At 45.3% G+C, this 24,403-nt stretch overlaps 1 protein-coding gene across 11 annotated transcripts in view; it reads right to left on the bottom strand.

The window, feature by feature from the left end:
* The window catches only part of RTEL1 (regulator of telomere elongation helicase 1), a 70,259-nt gene extending 58,191 nt beyond the window's left edge, over nucleotides 1-12,068 (bottom strand). For 8 of the 11 annotated variants that reach the window (XM_077929401.1, XM_028735502.2, XM_077929400.1 and 5 more), the window contains exons 1-6: nucleotides 11,683-11,952; nucleotides 8,590-8,721; nucleotides 4,932-5,130; nucleotides 3,025-3,118; nucleotides 2,592-2,673; nucleotides 1,602-1,662 (exon numbers count right to left, since the gene is read on the bottom strand). In XM_077929401.1, coding sequence (XP_077785527.1) covers nucleotides 1,602-1,662; nucleotides 2,592-2,673; nucleotides 3,025-3,118; nucleotides 4,932-5,130; nucleotides 8,590-8,691 — 538 coding nt within the window. In that variant the 5' untranslated portion in view covers nucleotides 8,692-8,721; nucleotides 11,683-11,952. The other 3 variants (XM_077929397.1, XM_077929398.1, XM_077929405.1) reach the window with 3 other exon arrangements.
* Nucleotides 12,069-24,403: the final 12,335 nt, after the last annotated feature.

Below are 24,403 nucleotides of genomic sequence, written 5' to 3' on the forward strand. Positions count from 1 at the left end.
TGTGTGTGTGTGTGTGAGAGAGAGAGAGAGAGAGAGAGAGAGAGAGGGGGGGGGAGGGAGGGAGGGAGGGAGGGAGGGAGTGTTTTACTTTAACTTGAAATTATTGATCAATGCCACTTTCTATGGTCCCCAAATTCTGGGCTCTTAGTATTCCATATACAGGGAGGCAGCCTTTTACCTTCCTAGGCCTTATTGTCTCTTAATGTGCAAGCAGGTCACTTCACATAATGCCAACTATAGCTGAATGTGCATGGTATAATAGTCAGTGGCTTTCTAAAACCAGCTGACTACCTAGAGGCATAAGCTTGAACTTCAACACCGTTGAAATGATGATGGTAATTTATTATTTGTACCCTGCCCAGCTGACTGGGTTGCCCCAGCCGCTCTGGGCAGCTTCCAGCATATATGAAAACATAGTAAAACATTAAATCTTAAAAAGCTTCCCTATACAGGGCTGCCTTCAGATGTCTCATGAACGTAATATAGTTACTCATTTCCTTGACATCTGATGGGAGGTGGGCGCCACCACCAAGAAGGCCCTTTGCCTGGTTCCCCCAGCTTTACTTCTTGGAAGCTATCTTCCAAGTGAAGTTTATATACTGAATAAGAATTCAATATAAGTGAGACTTTCTGACAGGATCAGAACTTCAAAAATCTTTGGGATAATGGTACCTCACTGCACAGCTACTTTTTAGCAATCTAGCAAGCTGCCTTATACATAGTCAGATCTTTGGTTCATCTATTTCAGTATCATCCACACTGACTGGCAATGGCTCGCAGGGTTTCAGAGAAGACTTTCCCAGCCCCATCTCCTTGGGATGGCTAGGGATTAAACCTCGGACCTTCTGCATGTAAATGATGTACTTTCCCACTGAGCTTCAGTGCTTCTGCATCCTATATTAAAACAGCACTATGTCTGAGAAGTCTCACTTTAGATATTGCAGCATCTGCACTTATAACTGAATTCTTGTGGACTAGCGCTATGGTGGCATGGTAGAGTGCTTTTCAGTAGTGTTCCTTCCGAAATGTAAGGGATGGGGAACCTCAGGCCCAGGGCCGAAATGCAGCCTTCTGTAAGTGCTTCTATTCACCCTGGGGACTTTTCCCACACGTCCTCTCCAGGTTAATTCGCTCATCTGGTCTGCACTCTCCTTGTGTGCTTTTACCTGGCTACAATTATACCTATTGTCTGTCTAAATGGGTAATGGAGAAGTGTGCATGGGGGTATATTTAGAAACCTTTACATTTTGCCTAGCTGGAATGTAGCCCACTGAACACAGGAAATTGCCACATCTGAAACTCTTAGGTCAATTTCTTAGGTGGGAATCCAGTTTCCACAGCCAGCAATTTGAGAACTAAATTAGCCAATATCTACCTGAAAGCAAAGCATTCACAAGTGCAAAGAAAAGTATGGGTTATACAATGTAAACTAGTTAATGATGCTTACAAACCTAACAAAAATGAACAGCAGAGGCTGGCAGTTTTGCCCGGAAGAAACGGTTACATGCAAGTAGTCAACAGAAAGACTGATATAAAACCAGCCCAACATCAATTACCAGACTCCCAAACTGAGAATTACTTTCACAAACGTTTATTCATACCTTCCACATTGTTATAGAAATGACATGTGCGAGTTGTTATCTTCATACGGCACATGTGGATCTGCAAAACAATATGAATTCCAGTTCAGTGCATAACATAATGAAGCCCAAATAAGTGTATAATTGCACTTGCTCCTATTCACCCCTTATTTCCTTTGGAATTTAGATTGTAAGTTCCTTGCATCAGGGACCCATCTACTTAATTTATGCAACTCTTTAAAATACCATGTACATTACTGGCACAATATAAATCACTACCACAAGTAGCTCTCAATAGAGGGCAACATATGATAACTGGATTTGAGAAAAATGGTTCTGCAAGCTCTCCTACAATGTTCAAGTAGAAAGTGCTGTTACTTGGCAATTTCCAGAAAAGCTTTGCTGGACAATGAACAGGGAAAAACATCCGTCCCTACTAAGCAGCAGAGAGTATGCTATAATTCATATAACAAAAGCCATGTAACTTGACTGCTCCATAGCAATCTATTTCATATCTATTATTGATTCTCCAATTGCAACCTGCTTTTGCCCCCTCCCCCAAAGAAAAAATGGTTTTTGGTTTACTTTAAACAAACCACAATGTCCAAATAGTCACCAAAAGAAAAAGAGTTTAAAGGCTGCAAAACAAAAACAATCAGCAGGATTTAAACTTATGACCGAAAGGCCTGAGAACATACAAAGGTCTTTGTCTGGCACCAAAATGACAAAGTAGGTTTCAGGAGAACCTCTCTTTCATGCAGACCTTTCAGGTGAGATCATTCAGTTATCGGGGTGCCACCACAGAGATGCCACAGGTGGACACCCAGAAAAGGACATCTACCTAAGCAGTGGAGGGCTTGAAAAGCCGACCAGAACTTTGGAATGGGCCCAGAAATGGGCAAGATGAAGTAGGTAAAGTATTAGTGAGGGAGACCTGGATTTAAATTCCCACTGCCCACAGCTCTCACTGGATGAACAAGAGTCAGTGCGGTTTTACTTTTATGCTCTTACCTGCGTATGGTTATTTTCCTGTCTTTTAACTTCAGGGTGGATGCAGAGCTGCTCTCTGGAACCCAATACACATACCTTTGGCCTATTAAACGGGGGGAACGACACAAGCACTGACATTTTAATCAAGACAAGACACTGAAGATATACATGGCTGGGTTGTGGCAAGCATTTCAAACATGGAAATGAAGCAGGGCATAATGCATAAGCTTTTCAGCATTAAAGGGCAGTATATTTTGCAAAAGCTATATTCCCTCTGTGTTGAGGGAGATCTCCTTTACTATGGCTGCAAAATGTCTCAGCGACAGCTTATATAACGAGTGTTTTCAAAAACATTTCTATCAACAATAATACAGCTAAAACAAAAATTGCCAGACACATATATCCCAAGTTGTTTCACACCTGGAGTGAGCATCAATATCTTAAGTTTCTTTACCTGTAAACTGTGTTCTTTAATTCATTGATGGCCTGAGTAAGCTGAGAATGAGTTCTGGAGGCATAAATTATTTTAGGAACGTCAGTGTAATAAGCTGTCAAGTGGGGAAGGCGAGAAGGGGATTGGGGGGAGGAAGCAGAAAGGGAAAAAATTAGTTCTTGTTTAGTGCTAAATATATCATCAGTCTGCTTTTCCCCTTCTGGTGCTATGGTAACAACTCAGCCTGCGGAGGCAGTGGTGGATTTTGCAACTCAACCACTCACCTATAAGGAACAAGAGTGCATATTTTTAATCACTTTAGCTAAGAGTCGTTCTATGAAGCACCTGTAGGATAAGCATCTGCACATGACAGTGAAAACTAATGCCCTGATTTATACAGATTGAAGTTAGTAAGCAAAAGAGGCCCCAAAAATATAAAAATGTAAGAAAGAGTGCAAATCTGGGCCCTGCCAGACCTGAGGATTGAACAACTACAGCACAGCAACCATGATGGATCAACATGGATGAAATGGATTTCAACACTGTGCCACTTTGTGAAGGCTCCTTGAATTTTTTTTACTGAATTTCAGAGACAGTCATGTGAGACCATGGCATCTTGGGTGACGAAAACCTAATGATAATGTTAAATACAACATTACACCACCAGTATAATAAGATCCTAAAGAGAGGAGGAATGGGATTGCTCCTGGTGTGGAATTGTAGATACTGCTAGAATGTTTCAAAGGAATTGCTGGAATGTGTCAAGGGTGCACCTGACCTTGGTGAAAAAATGGTTCACCCATAGATTATGGATATCCAGAGTCTACATCAGGGGTAGTCAACCTTTTTATACCTACTTCCCACTAATGCATCTTTCTTGATGGTAAAATTTCCTTACCATCGATGGAAGGAGGATTCAGCTTGTGCCGTAGAACCCCCTCCCACCGACCTAGAAACCTGAAACGCCCACTAGTGGGCGGTAGGGACCACGTTGACAACCCCTGGTCTACATCTTATGTGGGATCACCTACACAAGTAATCAAACTGACACAAAAGATGGGAAGTCTAATCTTCCTGGCCCAGTTTCTAATCCCTATAAAAAGTGTTCAGAGAATTGATTCTCACTCTCTTCATTCTTTCCTTGCTGCCGCCGCCTTTCCCCCTCTTTTTTATATGTTCCCTCCCTGCACTGGTTGAGTAACTAGGACTTTTATTCCAAAATGTTAAGTGTGGTAGAAAACCTAGAAATCCAGATATGCTATGAAACTTTAGCAATGTTTAGGATGTTAGAAGGCCAAAATTTCAGTTAGAATGGGAAAAAACAAACTCTGATTGGCTCCTTTATCAATGTAATTACAATGATAATCTTAGTCTACTCTTACTCTATATTATTTTCTAAGTGTTAACTTGCTCTCTTACATTACTTTCTTTTTATGTTATAATTCAAAGTTTAGAATATCATTAACTTCCATATGAAGATAATACGATTTGAATGAAGCACTGTACATCAATAAACTGATTTGTTTCAAAGACGATCTTGAGTCTGTGGTCTTTTATCACTGATTATGCTTTATTCTTTGTCCCACTGGGTTGCTAATGAGCAAATTCCAACACTGATGAAATAATCAAATTAACAGAATCCCTAAGTTTTTCTCTAGCTTCTGATAAAGAAAAGAAACTAACCATAACACTCAGCAATGTTTGCATAGGTTCACATGTTCCCCACCTTCCATGCACCTGAATTTCCGCAACAACAGTGTGGGACTCTATTGAGGCTGGGCAACTGCAATGTTTGCCAGCTTGTCACATCTCATTTTCTACTTCTTCTATAAGGTCAAACACTCCAGTCTAAGAACCCTAGTAATACCACCTTGTGGCTTCCAAATGAACATGACATTGGTTACAGAACCACAAGACCCAAGACTTACCTGGGATATCAGCACCTGTGGTAGCGCTGCCCCAAGATGACATTGGCCGGTCAGTGAAGAGTTCTGCTCCATTCAGTCGCTGGGCTATCTTCTGTGCAGAGATGGCATCTTTGAAGTGGTCCCGCCAAGCCAGAGATGCACAAAGGAGGCATAGTGTCTTCCCCGTGCCTGTGGGACTCTCTAAAATCCCATTCACTTGCTTGAATAATGGTAACAAGTAGAGAAAAGAAATCATTAGAAAACTGGACATTCACTTTAACTGCCAGCTAATTGCTAAGCATTTTCCCCATGAGTCTGTACAGAAACAAATACAGTGGTGCCTCGCAAGACGAAATTAATTCGTTCCGCGAGTTTTGTCGTCTTGCGATTTTTTTCATCTTGCGAAGCACGGTGTCGGGAAAGTTTTGGAAAAGCTTCAAAAATCACCAAAGTCTTCAAAAACCTCAAAAAAGGCTACCACACCGCGTTCTATGAGTTGCTCCTCGAAGTCAAGTTGCAACTGTATTAACGGTGTTAAGAAAAAGGAAACAAACTTGCAAGACGTTTCCGTCTTGCGAAGCAAGCCCATAGGGAAAATCGTCTTGCGAAGCAGCTCAAAAAACAAAAAACCCTTTCGTCTTGCGAGTTTTTTGTCTTGCGAGGCATTCGTCTTGCGAGGTACCACTGTAAGTGGCTGACAAATGCTGGCAGCCTGGATGGAAGACAGGTTGCTAGGAAGGACTAGGAGCAGATTAGGCAGGGTGAGCTAGGGCAGCTTCCTTTAGCTGCTCAGTTAGAACCTAACTCTTAAGGAGAGAACCAAACTAGTAATGAGGATCGCAGCTGGCCACCTGGTCTTCTCTGGAAGCTACCACTGTAAACAGGATGGTGCACACATATCATCTGGACTGTATGGTTTAGTTAAATTGACCAAGAACAATGCTCTCTCTAGCTGTCACTGTATAGCTTAATCTGCATAAATCATTTGACTCAGCATTTACTGGAGAATTTATATGTCCACAGTAATTTAATACCCTGCTGTGAGCAGCCTGTTCTAGAAGTATCTTCCAACTCTGATTCTATGACGTTAGAAACTTCAACCAAAGCTCTCTTTCTGGCTTCTTGTTTTACCAGACTGGAAAAGGAAAATGTAGCAAGACAGATAGAGCTCCAAAGGTTATTCTAATCTAGAGCCATCTCTGACTGAAATACTTAAGAAAGGAACAGGCATTGTTGGTGACAGTGAGAGGGTCGTTGACAGACTCAGTTTTAGGGCAACCATGCCAAAGTTCTTACGCACTAATATTATGATTACAAGTTTTACTTGATCTGTTTAAATTAGTTGGCACTTCAAACTGGTGTTGAGGCAGAGTTAAACAATTGTTCCAAGTCTGACAACAGGAACTCTGTGATTTGGAACTCTTGGAGAGAAAAAGCCCTCTGTTGATAAATTGCATTTGAAATTATGCACACATTTTACAGAGAAGTGTCCTTGAAACCCATGTACAGCATTACAGCAATGGCAAGACCTGCTTGTCACTTTGTAAACAGATCCCCTTGCTTCTACAACAGATGTTAGGGCACTTGTGTAGGGCAGTGATAATAATAAAGATTTACAAAATGGCCTCTGAGCACAATGGTTCCTTAAGAGATTTTCTTGCAGACGTGCAAGAGAGATAATGGAATGCATGGTCTCAGTTCTCAAGCCTTAAGAACAGATTGTATGAACATAAGGTCTACTTATTTGCTTCTTTCCCCTCATCTGCAAGTGTAAGAGAAATCCCACCTACCCACTTCTCTACAAACAGATCTAATGCGATACGTCTGGCACTAACAAGAGAAGGGTTTGCAAAATAGCCTCTTTTCAGGAAGTGTTAAGCAGGTTTCATATGTTCAAAATGCATCTGTTCTGAACAGTATAAAAATATATCTCAAAAACAAGAAATGGAAGTCAATGTCTTGAATTTAGCCAATTTCAACTGACGGGAATTTATGCAAGATTTTAAGTTACAAAGAATACTTATTTGGGAGTGAAATTGAACATTACACAAGTGCATTTCTCCTTGTGCACTGGGACTTCACTCTCCTCTCCTCCCCACTACAAACTTTCACATTTCCCCAGAAGGTGCTCCAGAAGGTTCACCTACCCGCCAGAAAATTATTTTGAGAGCATGTAAGGGGGTGGGGGAAGGCAAGACCCTGTGGCACAAGCAGACTTCATTCCACTTGCACGCCGAACATAGCTTTAGATACAATCCTAAACACAATCCTAATCCAAAATTCAGTACCACTGAGTTCCATGGCACTTACTCCCAGGAAACTGTTACAGATAGGTAGCCGTGTTAGTCTGCCATAGTCAAAACAAAAAAAATTCTGTGTATCTGAAGAAGTGTGCATGCACACGAAAGCTCATACCAAGAACTAACTTAGTTGGTCTTTAAGGTGCTACTGGAAGGATTTTTTTTTGTTTTGTCCCAGGAAACTGACAACAGTATATGAGTATATGATTTGCTGCCTTAGGACTTACTTCTAAATAACAAGCATTGCCGTTTCTTGATTATTAATAGCAGCATGGTGAGTGACACCATCCTGAAATTTTATAACTGCAGATGGAAGCATCCTCTAAGATGCTTGCTGTGACATGTGTGCATCTAAAATCAAGAATATGATTTTTTTTTCTTTCGGAACTATTGGTTTCTATCCCTTGCAGATTTATGAAAATTAAATAAATCAACTAAATCAACAGTTTCATGCAAATTTACTTGAAAGTAGGTACTACTAGGTTCAGCAGTTTACACTGGAGTAAGCACGCAAAGGATTGCAGTCTAAATTATTTGCAGTCTAAATTATTGCACTCTTATTATTTAAATAGCATTTCTCCTGAATGCTTTCAGCACTTCATATTCTATAACAACAGTAATCTTTACAACATGGGTTTTTTTAAGCATTATACTGCATTGTCCATTTTCATGAGTGAGTTGAGAAATGACCCAGTTACTTCCAAGCTCATGATACTTCATTTACTTAATCAGAACATTATACTACCATTTACAACTGTGAATATTAGGCAGATACTTTTGTAGAATGAACAAATTTAGTTCAAAAATGCAATATAACATGAAAATCCCAAAATAGCTTATCCAATTAAAAATAATAATTTTGTCCATGATATTCACAGCCAAGCAGGCCACAAGTATATATGCTCTGCTGTCTTTGAATTCTCCCAAAGATACTTATAAAACAAACAACTGTGTCACTCACCATGCCAAGTCTGCATTTCATTCGATGGGAGTCAAAACTGAACACATATATAGAATAAAACTTACTTCAAGAAGACATTTTGAACCAGTGTACTTTTGCATCTATTTGAAACATTCAAAACTTATAAAACAATGGCTTGGTCAGCAATCTCATGGTGTTATGCATAATATATGCACATTTCCCCCCTGTATATATTATGTATTGTGTAATACTGCAACTATGTCTGAGAGCAAACTAATGGTAACCAGGAGTAATCTATCCTTTCCCAACAAAACATCCCAAATGCTGGACCTTATGTTATTTCAGAGATGTCAGCATGACTACTCTCTAAATTTCTTACTCTTGACACACATTATTAAACATTGTTTAAGAAGTGCCTTCCAGAGGTCTCTGGCTGTGATTTCTCAAGATTACTTACCTTTTGAAGGCATTCCAGCACTTTAGACATGTACTCTTCCTGACATTTGTAGGGTTGAAATGGGAAGTCCACAGTGATGCCATTTAATTTTATTTGGGGCATATTTCATCAGACATGTCAGGATCTCAGAGTCTGAAATCAACAGCACACTTCCTTAAGTACAAGGTGTCATTTTGCTAAAATACAGTATTAACAGGTTACAGATAGGTAGCCGTGTTGGTCTGCCATAGTCAAAACAAAAAAATTCCTTCCAGTAGCACCTTAAAGACCAACTAAGTTAGTTCTTGGTATGAGCTTTTGTGTGCATGCACACTTCTTCAGATACACAGTTTTAGTATTAAATACTTTTTAGTATTAACAAGGACAGTGTTTTCAAACTCCCCCTCCCAATTCCTATTTTGGAGGCGGGCAGAGAAATCATGTAAATCTAAGCCCCTCGAGGAACAGAACCAATTTGGATCCGGCAAACCCACAGTTGCTTCTGCCTCTGCCCCTGCAACAGTCCATTTTGTGACCCTTTGCCTGGTATTAATTGTGGGAATATTGGTGGCAGCAGCAGTTTTTTGTCCACCAAGCTCTCTGCAGGTGTGGTGATGGTCTTTGCATTGGGACACCTTCACAATCCTAATCCCAGCCAGTCAGCAACATAATGGGATAAGTTTCTTAGGCTTACTTTAGAACCTCCCTTCTCCAAATGATAAAAGACCAAACACTTTGCTTTGCAGTCTACCCATTTAGTCTGGAGTAACACAAGCTAGACTTGCTAACAAACAGCAAAATCATGAAACAAAAAGATCATCTGCCTTTTACAAAGTATCATTTCTGGAGAACTTTGCAGTATTGTACAGTCATACCTTGGCTTTCAAACAGAATGCATTCCAGAAGTCCGTTCGACTTCAGAAACATTCGGAAACCAAGGCGTGGCTTCCGATTGGCTGCAGGAGCATCCTGCAGCCAATTGGAAGCTGCAGAAGCCACACTGGACGTTCAGCTTCCAAGGCAAAGTTCGCAAAGCGGAACACCTACTTCCACCTGGACGTTTCCCTGGGAACAAGCTCCAGAGAACTCAGCTGAGACGCTTTTAAGTAGAGAATATAGAATTGTAGTGTATCACTGCAATCCCAATCCCAATCAGGCCCTGCCATCTTTGCCCCTGCCACTCACACCAACCAGGGCAGAAAGTCCTGCATTGGACATGTTGCCAATGCTATCAAACCATATAGCAGAGGGGCTGGCTCATAAACCAGTGGATCCCAGACCAGCCCCTCCCAGTTCCCCAGAACTGCTGATTCTGAAGCTTTCCAAAGGCTGCTGTGGGGATTCTACTGGCAATATTTCTATCGACCCACATGTTTGGTGGGCAGAATGATGAGTTCTTCATTGCCCAATCCACCCAGTGCAAAAGGGGTTTGAATTGCAGCCTGTCGCTTCACCTTTAAAGCATATTATCTCTTTATGCAGAGCAGCTGGTTATTTTGAACATTCCAGAAACAACTGGCAAGATTTAACTTTGAAAAACTGTGACTTCTTAATGTTCAAAATATATCACTATGCCAAATGAATGGTCTGGGCCCGCTTAATGCTACAGTATTGCCTGAAGGTGTGTAAATCTGGTCAATTTTATTTTATTTATATTTCATCTTGCCTCCATGGAACTTACGAAATGCAGTTGCCCAGACATTATTACTGTTTATTATATTTCTATATAGCCCTTCAGGGGTGCCAACTTGAATAAAATATGGGGGGGCAGGTAAGCCCCGCCTCACATTAACAATCACAAGACACAGCACACAAACTCCATTTGAATGGCAATGCCCGGCCTCCTCAAATGTTGGGGGGGGGCACTGGTGGAGGAAGAGGAGTGTGGGGGGGTAGCGCCCTGCCCCCCGGCAGCACGTTCCCAGCAGGGTGCCATCATGACTGCCCGCCCCCGCCCCCAGGACATACGCCCTGCCCCCCCCGGACACATGCCAGCCCCACCCCTGCCCGCTACGTGTCCCCCACACCACGGGAGGGGGGCTGAAGAGACCTCAAGCCCTAAGACCTGGCTCCTATGCCGGCTTTCATCCAAGGATCACAGGGAAGTTTACAATATAAGACCCACAAGTTTAAATTGCCATAAATTGTTTAATTAGCTAAAGACCTCCAAGAGAATGTTTTTGCCTGTTGCCTAAAGATTTGTAATGAAGGTACCAGGCAAGCCTCCCTGGGGAGAGCATTCCACCAGCAGGTAGCCAGTACAAGGCCCATTCTCGTGTTGCTGCCCCCTAGATCTTCAGTCCCAGCCTTGCATAACTTTGGCAAGGCTGTTCTATATGTGTTTAATGTGCAGTCTGTGTTTAATGTGTGTTTAATGTGCAGAGTCTGATCAGAGCGCCGTGGCAGAGCACAACCCACATGTAATCCCTGACATTTCCAGATAACAGGATTTTAATCGGCAAGACCTTGGAAAGGAACTCACAGTTGGAGCAATTGTGCTAGATGAACTGATGGGTTTGATCTGATATGAGGAAGCTTCATGAGCTTACATTTAAACAGGAAGCACAGCTCAGTGGTAGAACACACACTCATCACATAAAAGGTTCCTGTGTCCTTCCTTGGCATCTCACTTAGTAAGGCTGGGAAAGGCATCTACTGAGTCAGAGGAGGCCATAATTCTCAACCTGTGGATCCCCAGATGTTGTTGGACTACAACTCCCATCATTCCTAGCCAGCATGACCAGTGGTCAGGAATGATGGGAGTTGTAATCCAACAACATGGGGGGACCCAGAGGTTGAGAAACACTGGGCTAGATGGATACACGGTATTTGGGCTCAGAACGGAAGAGTCTGCGCCCGAGTTTGACTCTCGGGGCAGCAAGCTCCCCTTCCTGGTGTCCTGCAAACAGCCCTGCGGACCTGGAAGGGCGGCATTTAAAATGTATTACTTAATATTCAGAAGCATCGCCGCCTCCGGGCAGGCATGGCAAAGCCCAGCCGGCAGGAGGAATCTCAGAACCATGGAGCTGGGCGGGACCCCCAAGGGTCATCTAGTCCAGCCCCCTACAATGCGAAAACTCGCGGCCCTTCACACGCCGCTGGGCTACGACTTACAAAGCCGCAATGGGGCGCGCTGGCTGGATTTCACATCCTGAGGGGGCCGCCCCTGGGCCTACAACACAGCCACCGCCACCGCCGCCTCCTCCTCCATCCATTCATCCCAATTATCTAGGGACGGGGCTATTTTCCCTCCGCCTCCGGGCTCCTTTCGCCGCTCCTCAGGCAAAGGACCGGAGGGTACGGGGGAAGGCGGCCCGCTGAGGTGAGGCGGACCCGAGTAGGCCTCAAAAGCCTCCCGCCACCCGCCGGTAACAAAATCCCCTCACGCACCTCCGAGTCAGCCCCTCCCCTTTTCCTGGGAGCCCGCGCGCGCGCGCCGCGCCACGTGACGTCTCCTCCGCAACCCCATTCGCCAAGCGGCTCTCCTCCTGTTCCCGCTCACGAGAGAGAGGGAGATGCCGGCTTCCCAAGATCTCGCGATGCTTCCCCGAGGCGTTGCCCCGGCAACGGCAGGAGGAAGGCCTGGCTGCGGCTGCTTCTCCCCTCAGCCGTTTTTTTCTCTCTGCCTCTATTCTCGGCTTGAGGGGAGGCGAAGCGGCCTGGCGTCGTTGCCATGGAAGTCGAAGGGGCTTCTCATTTTCCGCGGTCGGCGGTCTGCTGTTACCCCCTCAGTCGCCCCAGTCAGAAATGGGGAGGAGGGGGGGGACTCGACCCCCTCTCAGCGCCCCCCACCCCGAAGAAAAGCATTATTGTTGTTTAGTCGTGTCCGACTCTTCGTGACCCCCTGGACCAGAGCACGCCAGGCACTCCTGTCTTCCACTGCCTCCCGCAGTTTGGTCAAACTCATGCTGGTAGCTTCGAGAACACTGTCCAACCATCTCGTCCTCTGTCGTCCCCTTCTCCTTGTGCCCTCCATCTTGCCCAACATCAGGGTCTTGTCCAGGGAGTCTTCTCTTCTCATGAGGTGGCCAAAGTACTGGAGCCTCAGCTTCACGATCTGTCCTTCCAGTGAGCACTCAGGTCTGATTTCCTTAAGAATGGATGCGTTTGATCTTCTTGCAGTCCATGGGACTCTCAAGAGTCTCCTCCAGCACCAGAATTCAAAAGCATCAATTCTTCGGCGATCAGCCTTCTTTATGGTCCAGCTCTCACTTCCATACATCACTACTGGGGAAACCAACCAAGAAAAGCATTGCCCTCCCCTATTGTAGCGTGTTGAGGGGGGCTTAAAGAGTTTCTCCGTTATCCTTACAGCAGCCCCGCAAGGCAGGACGGTGTTTCCCCAACGGATTATTCGCGCGCACGTTTCAGAGGAACAAAAACAGTAACGTTTGCCTTGAATTAGGTGCCCTCTTCCATTGTCTCCCCAGACAGACGGATAACCACAACAACAGGCCATGGAGCTCGGGCCTCCCTCCCCAGAAGGCTCCTCCCTTCCATCCTTGCACAACAGCCCCGCGAGGGAGGCTAGCCTGACAGCTGAAGTTGGCACCCGGGGTCCCTCAGTTTGCTTCCACTCAATGAATGTGCTTTGTTAAGAACATAAGAAGAGCATCGGCGCGATCTGGCCAGTGGCCCAACTAGTCCAGCATCCTGTTCTCACCGTGGCCGACCAGATGCCTACAGGGAACTTGTAAGCAGAATTTGAGCAGAGGAGAACTTGTGCGGTTTCCAGCAACTGCTATTCAGAAGCACTGCTGCCTCCCACATTCAAAGTCCGCCCAGTCCTGTGCTCATTGTTAAAACTCCAGCAACCAGGGAACATTAGATAAGCACCAGTGGACTTCCTTCTGCCAAGCCTTGGTCTTAATCAGCTGACAGGCGTTCCCCTAAGGTTTCAGGATGAGGCCTTTCCTAACCTTCTAACCATAACAGCCTGGAGAACTGTAACAACATGAATTTCAATAGGGACTCACTCTCCAACTGTTTGGCTTTACCCCTCAAAGGCATGCTCATATCAGTGTCCTGAGACAGAGCGCAAAACGTTTCTTTCTCCCCTTTCTCCATCCCATGCAGAATTGCAAGGGGTCAGTGCATCTGGCTGGTAAGAAGTTGGTCGGAGTTTAGAGCCCAACCAGGGCTGCCTGTGGGCAGGATCCTGGCATTGTTGGGGGTTGGACTAGATGACCCTTGGGATCACTTCCAACTCTACCATGCTATAATTCTATCGAGCAGCTAAAGGAACGGGCGGGGGAGCAAGATGGAGAACAAGGGGAGGCACAACCACACCCCAACAGCACACTCTGGCCTGACCCATGGTGGCCTCATCCCACTTTGCCCCCCCCACCCCTTTTTCCTATGAATTCAGCTGCCTGGCAACCCAGCAGCCTGGCCACTGTTTGCCAGCTGATGTCACAAAGTGCTGCTTTGCAAGCAAGCCTTATAACGCCCTGCAAGAGGGATGCCTGTCAGATGATGGTGAGATACTTGCGAGAAAAGGCCTCAGAGGCTATTGTGGCTTCATGAGCAAATGGAAGACGGGGAAGCTGCCATGTATAAAAACTGCAACTTGGAAGTTGTGGTATGTTAATTCAATGGGGAGCCATTCCCCATATGTGCCAGGAGGTTGTGGCACCAACCTGAGCAAAACGGGGCTGGGGTGGGGAGTAGGCCTGTTTCGCCCCAACCCCTCACCCCACTCCTTCCAAGCAAGGGGTTGGGCCGTCGTGTGCCCAGGCAGGAGCAGCGAGCGTTGGCAGCCAGTGGTGATGTGGGCATGGGCAGCATAGCAGGGCTGCTTGTTCTGCCTCCCTCCTTCCCTTAGTCTGCTGGTCAGGCACCCTTCCTGGTGCTCAGGATGTTCTTGCAGTAGTTTGCGGGCTGGGCCCCCAGGGCCTATGTCCCCACTGCAGGAGGGCCCTGCCTCTGCTGGCTCACTTTCCCCTGTGCTACTTCTGAGCTGCTCTGTGCCACACAGGAGAAGAAGGGATGTGGCGGGGGGGGGGGGGAGGCAGCAGACTAAGGAAGGGAGGGAGCTGGGAAGGCAGATGGGGGGGGGAGAGAGAATATTGAGGGGGCTGTGCCCCAGAAGAAAAGCACTGGGAAGGGCCCACGGGACCCCTGTCCCCTAGAGCTGATGCCTATCCCAGGAGTATACAGTGTCCTTTCTTCACAGGGCCATGGTTTGGGAAAGGCTCCGGCCAAACAGCAGCAGCAGCAGCAGCAGCAGCAGCAGCCCAGTGGTGCCATGGGAAAGCAGGTTTGCTGTGACCTTCTGTGGCAGGAGAAGTGTTTCCCAGTCATCTTGCCAGCTGGAGGAGGCCTGATTTCGATATTCCTATAGGTTTACGGGAAGTGTTTTATCTGTGGTCCACCTGGGCAGGACAAGGACCTCTCCCATGCCAACACCACATCCCAAGGTTGGGCCTGGGCAGTTTTAGGATGGCACGACCAGTGTGCTTACACTGGGCATCACACTGCAGAGGGTGCCAAAACAACGCTGAAGAACAAGAGGGAGGGGTGCTGAATTTTAGCATGCACAGGGCACCCTTTAAATTTGAGAGCCCAATGTCCACCCTGGTTGGGAATGCTTCTGTGGAGATGTATCCCAGAATTCTCCCCACCCACATCCTTCCTATAAAAAAGCAAAAAATATCAGTGTTTGGTTCAGAATCTAGGTACTACACCCTCACTAAAGGAGATTGTATGAATGATTCACTAAATGATGACGTGTGTACCTGAGCTTATGGCCTCAAATTCTCTTTATCTTATATGCTGCTTTATTACAAAAATGATGACTAGACTACTGATCCTAAACTGAATAGTTAGTTGCCCAACCACCCCCTCCAGAACCCACTGCTCTCAACTGACTGTCAACTGCCTCACATTTAAACTCCCTTTCAAATCCTCATCCAATCATCACTCACCACCAGAATTCCACAATCTCTCTTTCCCCCTCCCTCCTTAACATTCCCATAATAATTCTGATACAATTACCTTAATAACCCTATTACAATATTTTATTCACGCTGCTCCCTATAATCATACCGTTAGAAGCACTTGAGCTTCCCATTCCTGATTCCCAGGAAATGGGGATGAGCAAACTGCAGGTTCTCCATCCCTGTTCTAAAAACCGGGTGTCTTCCCCCAAATGATCCTGGGAATTGTAGTCTGTTAGGGGTTCTGGGGATTGTGGGTCTGTGAGAGGGAAGCCACAATTGCACAAATCATTTCGGAAGAAGTAATGTGCTTTAAGGGGATTCAGGTGGCGCTGTGGTCTGGTTTGCCAGAAGCAGCTTAGTCATGCTGGCCACATGACTCGGAAGCTATACGCCGGCTCCCTCGGCCAGTAAAGTGAGCACCGCAACCCCAGAGTCGTCCGCGACCTGACCTAATAGTTAGGGGTCCCTTTACCTTTACCTTTTTAATGTGTCTAAAAGGCACATTGGAAGCTCTTTAAAACATAGCATCATAGAATTGTAGAGTTGGAAGGGACCCTGAGGGTCATCTAGTCCAACCCTCTGCAATGCAGGAATCTCAACTAGTTGATCCATGGCCGATGGCTATCCAAGTGCTGCTTAAAAACCTCCAAGGAAGGAGAGTCGCTGCTTCAGGCCCTAAGGGCCTCTGGAGCAGGAGAAAACAAGCTTTCTCCATCCTTCATGTGACAGCCCTTTAGACTTTACTTATTGAAAGGGCTGCATGGTGTGGATCTCATATCAGTGTTATGAGAGTGTAAGCAACACATTTCTCTCTCCCCTTTCTCCACAACATGCAGAACTGCAATGGTAACCAGAAGGCTGGAGTTTGGAGCCCAGCCAGGGCTGGCTGTGGGCAGGATCCTTGCATTGCTGGGGGTTTGACTAGATGACCCTTGGGATCCCTTCCATCTCTGCCATGCTATGATTATATCAAGCAGCTAAAGGAACAAAAAGATGCTTCTGAAACATTTGGGAATCATAGGAACACTCTCCCCAGCAGTGGCTTTCAGCAGCAAGAACTTGCATCTTTCTTAAGAGAGAGGCAGTCCAGAACAAGGGGGGAAAGACTCAGAGTTCAGGTAGGTGGAAATGCCAATTGAGTGCCCTATACTATAGGAATGCTTCCTTCCTGTGTCCCCCACCCTCATGCGCCAGACTGGTGCTAGCATGGCTGGGAGCCAGACGCCTGCTGATTCCTCCATATTCTTTGCAGAGAGGGAGCCTTTTCCCAATATATACTTTGTTCTGGCCAAATCCCTGGAGAGACTTGACGACCCTCAGGTACTGGGGCAGAGAAGGGGTCCTGGTGAAACACATTTGGGGAGTCTGTGGCTTCCAGCAAGTGTTTTTCAGAAGCATTGCTCCCTCCAACAGGGGAGGCTGAGCATAGCCATCATGGCTAGTTGCCTTTGATAGGCCTCTCCTCCATGCAATTGTCTAGCCCTCTTTGAGAGCCATTCCATGCGAGATTCTCTTGTGGTGCATCTGATTCTCCTGTGCTTTCTTGCTCCTGCAAGGAGATGACTATTGTGAGATCCTTTGGTTAACATCTCTCTGGTCTGGGAAGGATTAAAGAATCAGAGGACTGGTGAGCTTTCCTTGAAGCACAACTGATCAAAGGCAGGCGGATCTGTTAGCATCTTGATAAAGATGCTCAAACAACAAAGGATGCTATCATACCCCGCAAGCGTCCCAGAAAAAGCTCCCAAGCTGATGGAGAAGAGAGCAGTTGAAGGTTGTCGTTTCTGGATCCCACCACAGCCGTTCCAAGTTGCCCAAGAAATCAATGTCACAACAGTTTTTTCCTCACGCCTCCTCCCCATGATCCCTCGTGGGGCCTTCTCAGACATATGCTGTGTCTGAATCAGCAGATCCCACCAAACCAAGTAATCGTGGACCCAGTCAGAAAAGGAGTGTGCACAGTCATACCGGAAATAAGCAAAATAACTAAACAGGTACTAGAAGTCATCCCAGAAGTGGCCCTGCTGAACATCTTCCAAGATAACAATGCCCACTCACACTAGAAAGAGCTCATAACCCACCGACAGCATACAATTCAATATGGCTAACTTAACCCGACAACCCCCCCTTCACCCACGGACAAACAAATCCCACTGCAGCCAGCCAAAGACAATCAACCACACCCTAGGCCACCCCAACCTCTCTCACCACCAAGGAAACATAACAAGCGAATAGAAGGATAACTTCCCCAAGTGACGCTGACAGAAAAACCTCAAGCATACACTAAATAAAAGAACTTAAGATTTGCCACCCCAGACCTTCTCTCCTGTCCCCCCCGCTCTTCCATTGTCTCCTGAGACAGATGCCAACAACAACACTTAGGCAGGATGAAACAGCTACACAAATATAAGATGGGGGCTTGCTAGGGGCCTACAAGTTGAACATGAGTCAACAGCGAAAAAAGTGGATGCTATTCTCAGCTGCATCAACAGAAATATAGTGTCCCAATCAAGGGGAATCATAGTACCGCTTTATTCTGCCTTGGTTAGACCACACCTGGAATAGGTAAAGGGACCCCTGACCATTAGGTCCAGTTGTGGCCAACTCTGGAGTTGCGGTGCTCATCTCGCTTTGCTGGCCGAGGGAGCCGGCGTACAGCTTCCGGGTCATGTGGCCAGCATGACTAAGCCGCTTCTGGCGAACCAGAGCAGCGCACGGAAACGCCGTTTACCTTCCCACCGGAGCGGTACCTATTTATCTACTTGCACTTTGATGTGCTTTCGAACTGCTAGGTTGGCAGGAGCAGGGACCGAACAACGGGAGCTCACCCTGTTGCGGGGATTCGAACCGGTGACCTGATCGGCAAGCCCTAGGCTCTGTGGTTTAACCCACAGCGCCACCTGCATCCTTACACCTGGAATACTGTGCCCACAATTTAAGAAGGATATTGGCAAGCTGGAACATATGCAAATGGTTTGATCAATGGTTTGATCATTACATTGGATGGCCATCTATCAGAGATTCTATGTGGTACCTGAATTGCAATGGGTAAGACTAGCTGACCCTGGGGGTCTCTTCCCACTCTATACTAAGATGAATGTCTGTGTCAGCAGCAAGATGGAAAAGATTCTCAAGAAGGGCAACCTTCCACAGTAGCAAGAGAAAACAACAGGGGGGTCAGATTCTTCTCTGCTTCCCACTGCCTAGCTTCCACGATGACAGCAGGGAATATTCCTGGCAGCAAGCAGCACGCAGGCACTTTTGCAAGCAGAGAGGAGGGAGTATGCTCCTGCGCTCAAGCATGTCCGGAGCCAGGGATCAGCAACCCTCTAGTCAATCCCTGGGGCTGAGACAAGCAGCGGCAGTGGAGGTTGTTGGCGGGAGGGGAGAGAGCATAGTCATGGTCATTTATTTCTGCTCAAGTCGGCCTTTGGCATGAGGAGCCTCTGCCAGCACCAGCTGCATCAGGAATGTGGGAAGAAGGGAATTCAGAGGCAGAGGGGTGGGGCAAGATTAGAATGAGGGAGCTGTTTGAGGACTAGTGGTGGGAGAGAAGTGGGAACCGATTTTCAGCAGGGGTGTCTGAAATTTGTTGTGACCCGGAAACTACAACTAATCCAGAATGCGGCAGCTAGACTGGTGACTGGGAGTGGCTGCCGAGACCACATAACACCGGTCTTGAAAGACCTACACTGGCTCCCAGTACATTTCCGAGCACAATTCAAAGTATTGATGCTGACCTTTAAAGCCCTAAATGGCCTCGGTCCAGTATACCTGAAGGAGCGTCTCCACCCCCATCGTTTTGCCCAGACGCTGAGGTCCAGCGCCGAGGGCCTTCTGGCGGTTCCCTCCCTGCGAGAAGCAAAGCTACAGGGAACCAGGCAGAGGGCCTTCTTGGTAGTGGTGCCCGCCCTGTGGAACGCCCTCCAATCAGATGTCAAAGCGATAAACAACTACCTGACATTCAGAAGACATCTTAAGGCAGCCCTGTTCAGGGAAGTTTTTAATGTGTGACATTTTAGTGTATTTTTGGTCTCTGTGGAAGGTGCCCAGAGTGGCTGGGGAAACCCAGCCAGATGGGTGGGGTACAAATAATAAATTATTATTATTATTTGTTGTCATCTTGTGCAGCAAAACAAAATATAGTGCTCCAGTCCCTTTTAAAAGCAACAGAAAGGCATACAATCATTGAGTTACTGATAGCATGCTTATCAATTTTCCAAGGCATCATGGTCACTCAATGGGAAAAGTAGGTCTTAAGGCACATCCTCCAGAGCAAACCTTTTATCCACTTGACTACACTGCAGCCCTATCAAGTCATTCTGCATCTCAGATACATGTATCTGCAGAACTGAGGTGCCAGTTTCAAAAGCTTCCAAGCCTCTTTCACACCTGCCATATAGCATGCTATAGTGATACTTCCAGGACGTATTGCTCATATTTGTTCCTTTTATCTTACGGCATCTTTCAGGGAATTTCATTATATCAAGGATGGGTGAGTTCTACAGTAATTATCAAGAAAGCAAATTCTGCGAGGGAAAGGGAATCCTGGACAGCTCCCAAATGAAAGTAGCAAAGACAATGAGTCAGGAACTGCTTTATTTTTATAGATAGATTCTGATGTGACTCAGCTCTGGCTGGATGCTTCCCTGTCTTCCCATTGGATTGTATCTTTGCCCCAGTTTACCAATACTGCAACTCTAGCATAGCAGTATCACTGGTTTTTCTCTAAATCACTTCCTCAAGAGCCCCCCAAATGCTGCTTTGCGTTGTTTGCCCTTAAGATGTCCTTCACAATAATACTTGCAGGTCAATCCTGTCCAAGTAAGTCTCTCTGTGTTTAAGATTACAACCTTCAATAGGGAGAATAATCCGAAGTATGGGATAGTTACCTGAAAAAAAGGGAGGTTTTGAATGCATCAAATACTTACATTTAAGCCCAGATTGTTCCTTTAAAAAAACAAGGCTATGGAAAGAACTGGAAACTGTAGGGTTTTATCAAGTCCATGAAATGCTGCATCCATTCCTTCTTGTGTCTTCCCATGTTTTATGTGGCTCATTCATTGCAAGATCCCTGTCAGCAGGGTCGTACTGTGCAGAGAGGGAAGCAGCTGGGCAGTCTACATTTCTGGCCTATCCCTTCATAGCTGGCTTACCTTCAGGGAAACCAAGTCTTTTTCCCTGCGGCAGAAAGAGAACACATTCTGCTTTGCCAGGCACAGCTCAAGGAAGAAAGCAAAGTGCAAAAGAAGAAGAAGAAGAAGAGGAGGAGGAGGAGTTTGGATTTGATATCCCGCTTTATCACTACCCAAAGGAGTCTCAAAGCGGCTAACATTCTCCTTTCCCTTCCTCCCCCACAACAAACACTCTGTGAGGTGAGTGGGGCTGAGAGACTTCAGAGAAGTGTGACTAGCCCAAGGTCACCCAGCAGCTGCATGTGGAGGACCGGGGAAGCGAACCCGGTTCACCAGATTACCAGTCTACCGCTCTTAACCACTACACCACACTGGCTCAAAAGAAGCAGAGAGTAGATTTGGCTCAATTGCACGCATTGCATCTCTGTGTAAACTGTTTGCTCCGTGTGTAGTGATGAGTTGCAGTAATCCTTCAGAATGGGAAAGAACACTCCACTCAGTGTAGCTGGCTTTTATATAACTGGTAGAGTTGGAAGACACCGCAAAGCCATTAATTTCCACAACACATTTTAATCTTTCCTGATATTTATGATTATTTATTTAATTTATTGCATTTGTGTCCTTCCTTTCCTCCACAAAAGACAAGATGGTGCACCTGATGTCACCTCATCCCCCCCCCCCTTTATTCTTACACCAACTCTTGGAGAAAGGTTAGTCTAAGAAATTGTAACTGACTCAAGGTCACACCGTATGCCTCACAGCAGACCAGAGATTCGAACCTGCCATAGCTTCTTTCCTTCCCATTCTTTTTTCCTTTTGTATTATGCCTTTTAGACTGTGAACCTGAGGGCAGGGGCATATTTTGTTTTTTAATGTCTCTGCAACATTCAGGAAGTCTTTACAGAGCTCTGCAATGCCAATAATGCCAATGGTGGTAACAAGTGAAATGACCCTGTTCTGAGTTTCAACCAACTGAGTCAGGACGTATAACTGTACTTTCATTCCAATTTTGGTTTGCTAAGTACCTCTGAGCAAGTAACTTTTATGAATCAGCTTTCCACTTGACATGAGCCAACAGTGTGACGCGGCAGCTAAAAAAGCCAATGCAATTCTGGGCTGCATCAATAGGAGTATAGCATCTAGATCAAGGGAAGTAATAGTGCCACTGTATTCTGCTCTGGTCAGACCTCACCTGGAGTACTGTGTCCAGTTCTGGGCACCACAGTTCAAGAAGGACACTGACAAACTGGAACATGTCCAGAGGAGGGCAACCAAAATGGTCAAAGGCCTGGAAACGATGCCTTATGAGGAACGGCTAAGGGAGCTGGGCATGTTTAGCCTGGAGAAGAGGAGGTTAAGGGGTGATATGATAGCCATGTTCAAATATATAAAAGGATGTCATATAGAGGAGGGAGAAAGGTTGTTTTCTGCTGCTCCAGAGAAGCGGACACGGAGCAATGGATCCAAACTACAAGAAAGAAGATTCCACCTAAACATTAGGAAGAACTTCCTGACAGTAAGAGCTGTTTGACAGTGGAATTTGCTGCCAAGGAGTGTGGTGGAGTCTCCTTCTTTGGAGGTCTTTAAGCAGAGGCTTGACAACCATATGTCAGGAGTGCTCTGATGGTGTTTCCTGCTTGGACTCGATGGCCCTTGTGGTCTCTTCCAACTCTATGATTCTATGATTCAGTCACCTTTGGAAAATGTTTTTGGTTCTTCAGGTGCATTCTTAGAATACTCTGTGTTTGTTGGTTAATTTTTGGCGGGTCTCTTTCCACACTTCTATTCTACTGATTATGTATTTGGAACCCATGTGACAGTCTGAAGGTCCAATGAAATTCCATTGAGGACAATCTTATTGAAGACTCACTTCAGCCAGATTAGAGCGGGGCAAGAATAATCATAATACTAATACCTTGTGTTTTGTACTGTTGGTTGGGGATTTTGCAGAACTATCTGACTTTCAAGTATTCAGACTAAGTTTTCAATAGCCCTTCAGCTTCTCAGTTTTATATATAATGACTCCATCTAAGCCAAACAGTTTATTTGGCATGAAGTTTTCTCCTTACGGAAAGCTGCTTAAAGTATGCCCATTAAATAATACCATTTATGCAGACTACATCACCTCAGCAATATAGAGATACTAATTTCCAGTCTGTTGGCTCTTCAGAATCCTAGATTATTGTATCACCAGTCAAGCCTGATGTATTTTTCAGGCATATTCAAACATGAGGGCTAATTCGTTTTTTAAAGCATTGTTAGAGCATGAGTTGCCTGTCAGGAAGACATCACATCAACTGTAAATTCCCAAAGTGGCCTAAGGCGAGTCTCAAACTGAATCCCAACTCTGCAACATGGTGATAGCGATAATACAGACCTGCCGTACAGCGCGATTGTAAAAATGGCCAAGACAGTGCATGTGGTGATGTGCTTTGAACCTCAGAAAATATGAAGGGTGCTGATTATTATGATATTTATTTATTTTTAAGCATTTCTAAATCACTTCCTATACCACTTAAAGTTTTGTAAATATTAACACTAAAACCAAGTATCATAAAACCAGTAAATAAAACTGATTAAAAAGAGCAACAGGTGTAAACAGGAATTCAGCAATAGCAAGAGCCCAATCTTATTGGGTCAGAGAAATCCCAGGCAAAAAGATAATGTTGTCTTCTTCCCAAGATATGTTGTCTTCTTCTCAAGATGGCTGAAGCAGTTAATAGATTATGTTCTATGTATGGCAGGGGATGGGAAGGTATTTCATGGTGTAGGGTCAATAGTAGAAAATGGGTTTTGGGAAAATGGGTTTTCGGTCACTGCCCTGTGATGTTCTTTAAGGTGCAGTGTTATGAGTAAAATTTACCTGAGTAATCTAACCGGTCTATACAGGGGCTGGCAGTCTTTCAGGTAACCTGGTCTCAAGTTGTTCAGCACTTTATATGTTAGTAACAAGGCCTTGCGCATAGCCTGATAGGTGATCAACAAATAGTGCAGTTCCCTCAGCACAGGTGCAATGGGGCTGATGCTGATAATTGGGACTACTAATACAGCTGTCCTGATTCTTAGGCTTATCAGAAAGCAATGCTGATCAAAACATGGTGATTAATGTGATGATAGAGGAGAATTAATACATTTGATGGAATTAAAAAGATGGTGATCTGCCATGACTTATTAAAAAAATCCTCATGCCCCACTGTACCTCCTTGAAGAAAGGGATATATATATATATATGGAGATTAGATATATAGTGATGTATGTGGCATGTTTCCAAATGTTTGACTTATGAAAGGTGGGAAAGATAATATGTTTATTTGCATATCTGAGAATATGCAAAGCAGGTATTAATTTTAAAAACAGTACTCCTTGATTTGGCTTTTGGTTTTCAATCCTGCTATGGACATAGTTTTAAATGTAACAGTGATAAATGTAAAGAAACGTATCATGTGATGCCAGTGGGGTTAAATCCAGGTACTGTAGCTTAACTAGGTTGTGAACTGGAGTACTAGGCTTGTGAAATGGCAACCCTAGGTGAGAACAGGAGCTGGTATTTTCGTGCTGGGTTAACTTGAATTCCAGACACATCCTTCAAATAGGTCTGCGAAATTGTGAATGGCTGCGCTTCCCAAAGCTTTTTATCTCTTTAAATTTGGTTCACTCTGTGCATTTTCACATTTTGTTTTCAACTCCCTAACATAAAACGAAACAGCTGATTTCTAGACTATACATGTCAGACAAGAGAAGGGAGGAGGTAAATCTCCA

This window comes from Podarcis muralis, chromosome 5 (assembly GCF_964188315.1).
Source record: "Podarcis muralis chromosome 5, rPodMur119.hap1.1, whole genome shotgun sequence".
NCBI lineage: Eukaryota > Metazoa > Chordata > Lepidosauria > Squamata > Lacertidae > Podarcis > Podarcis muralis.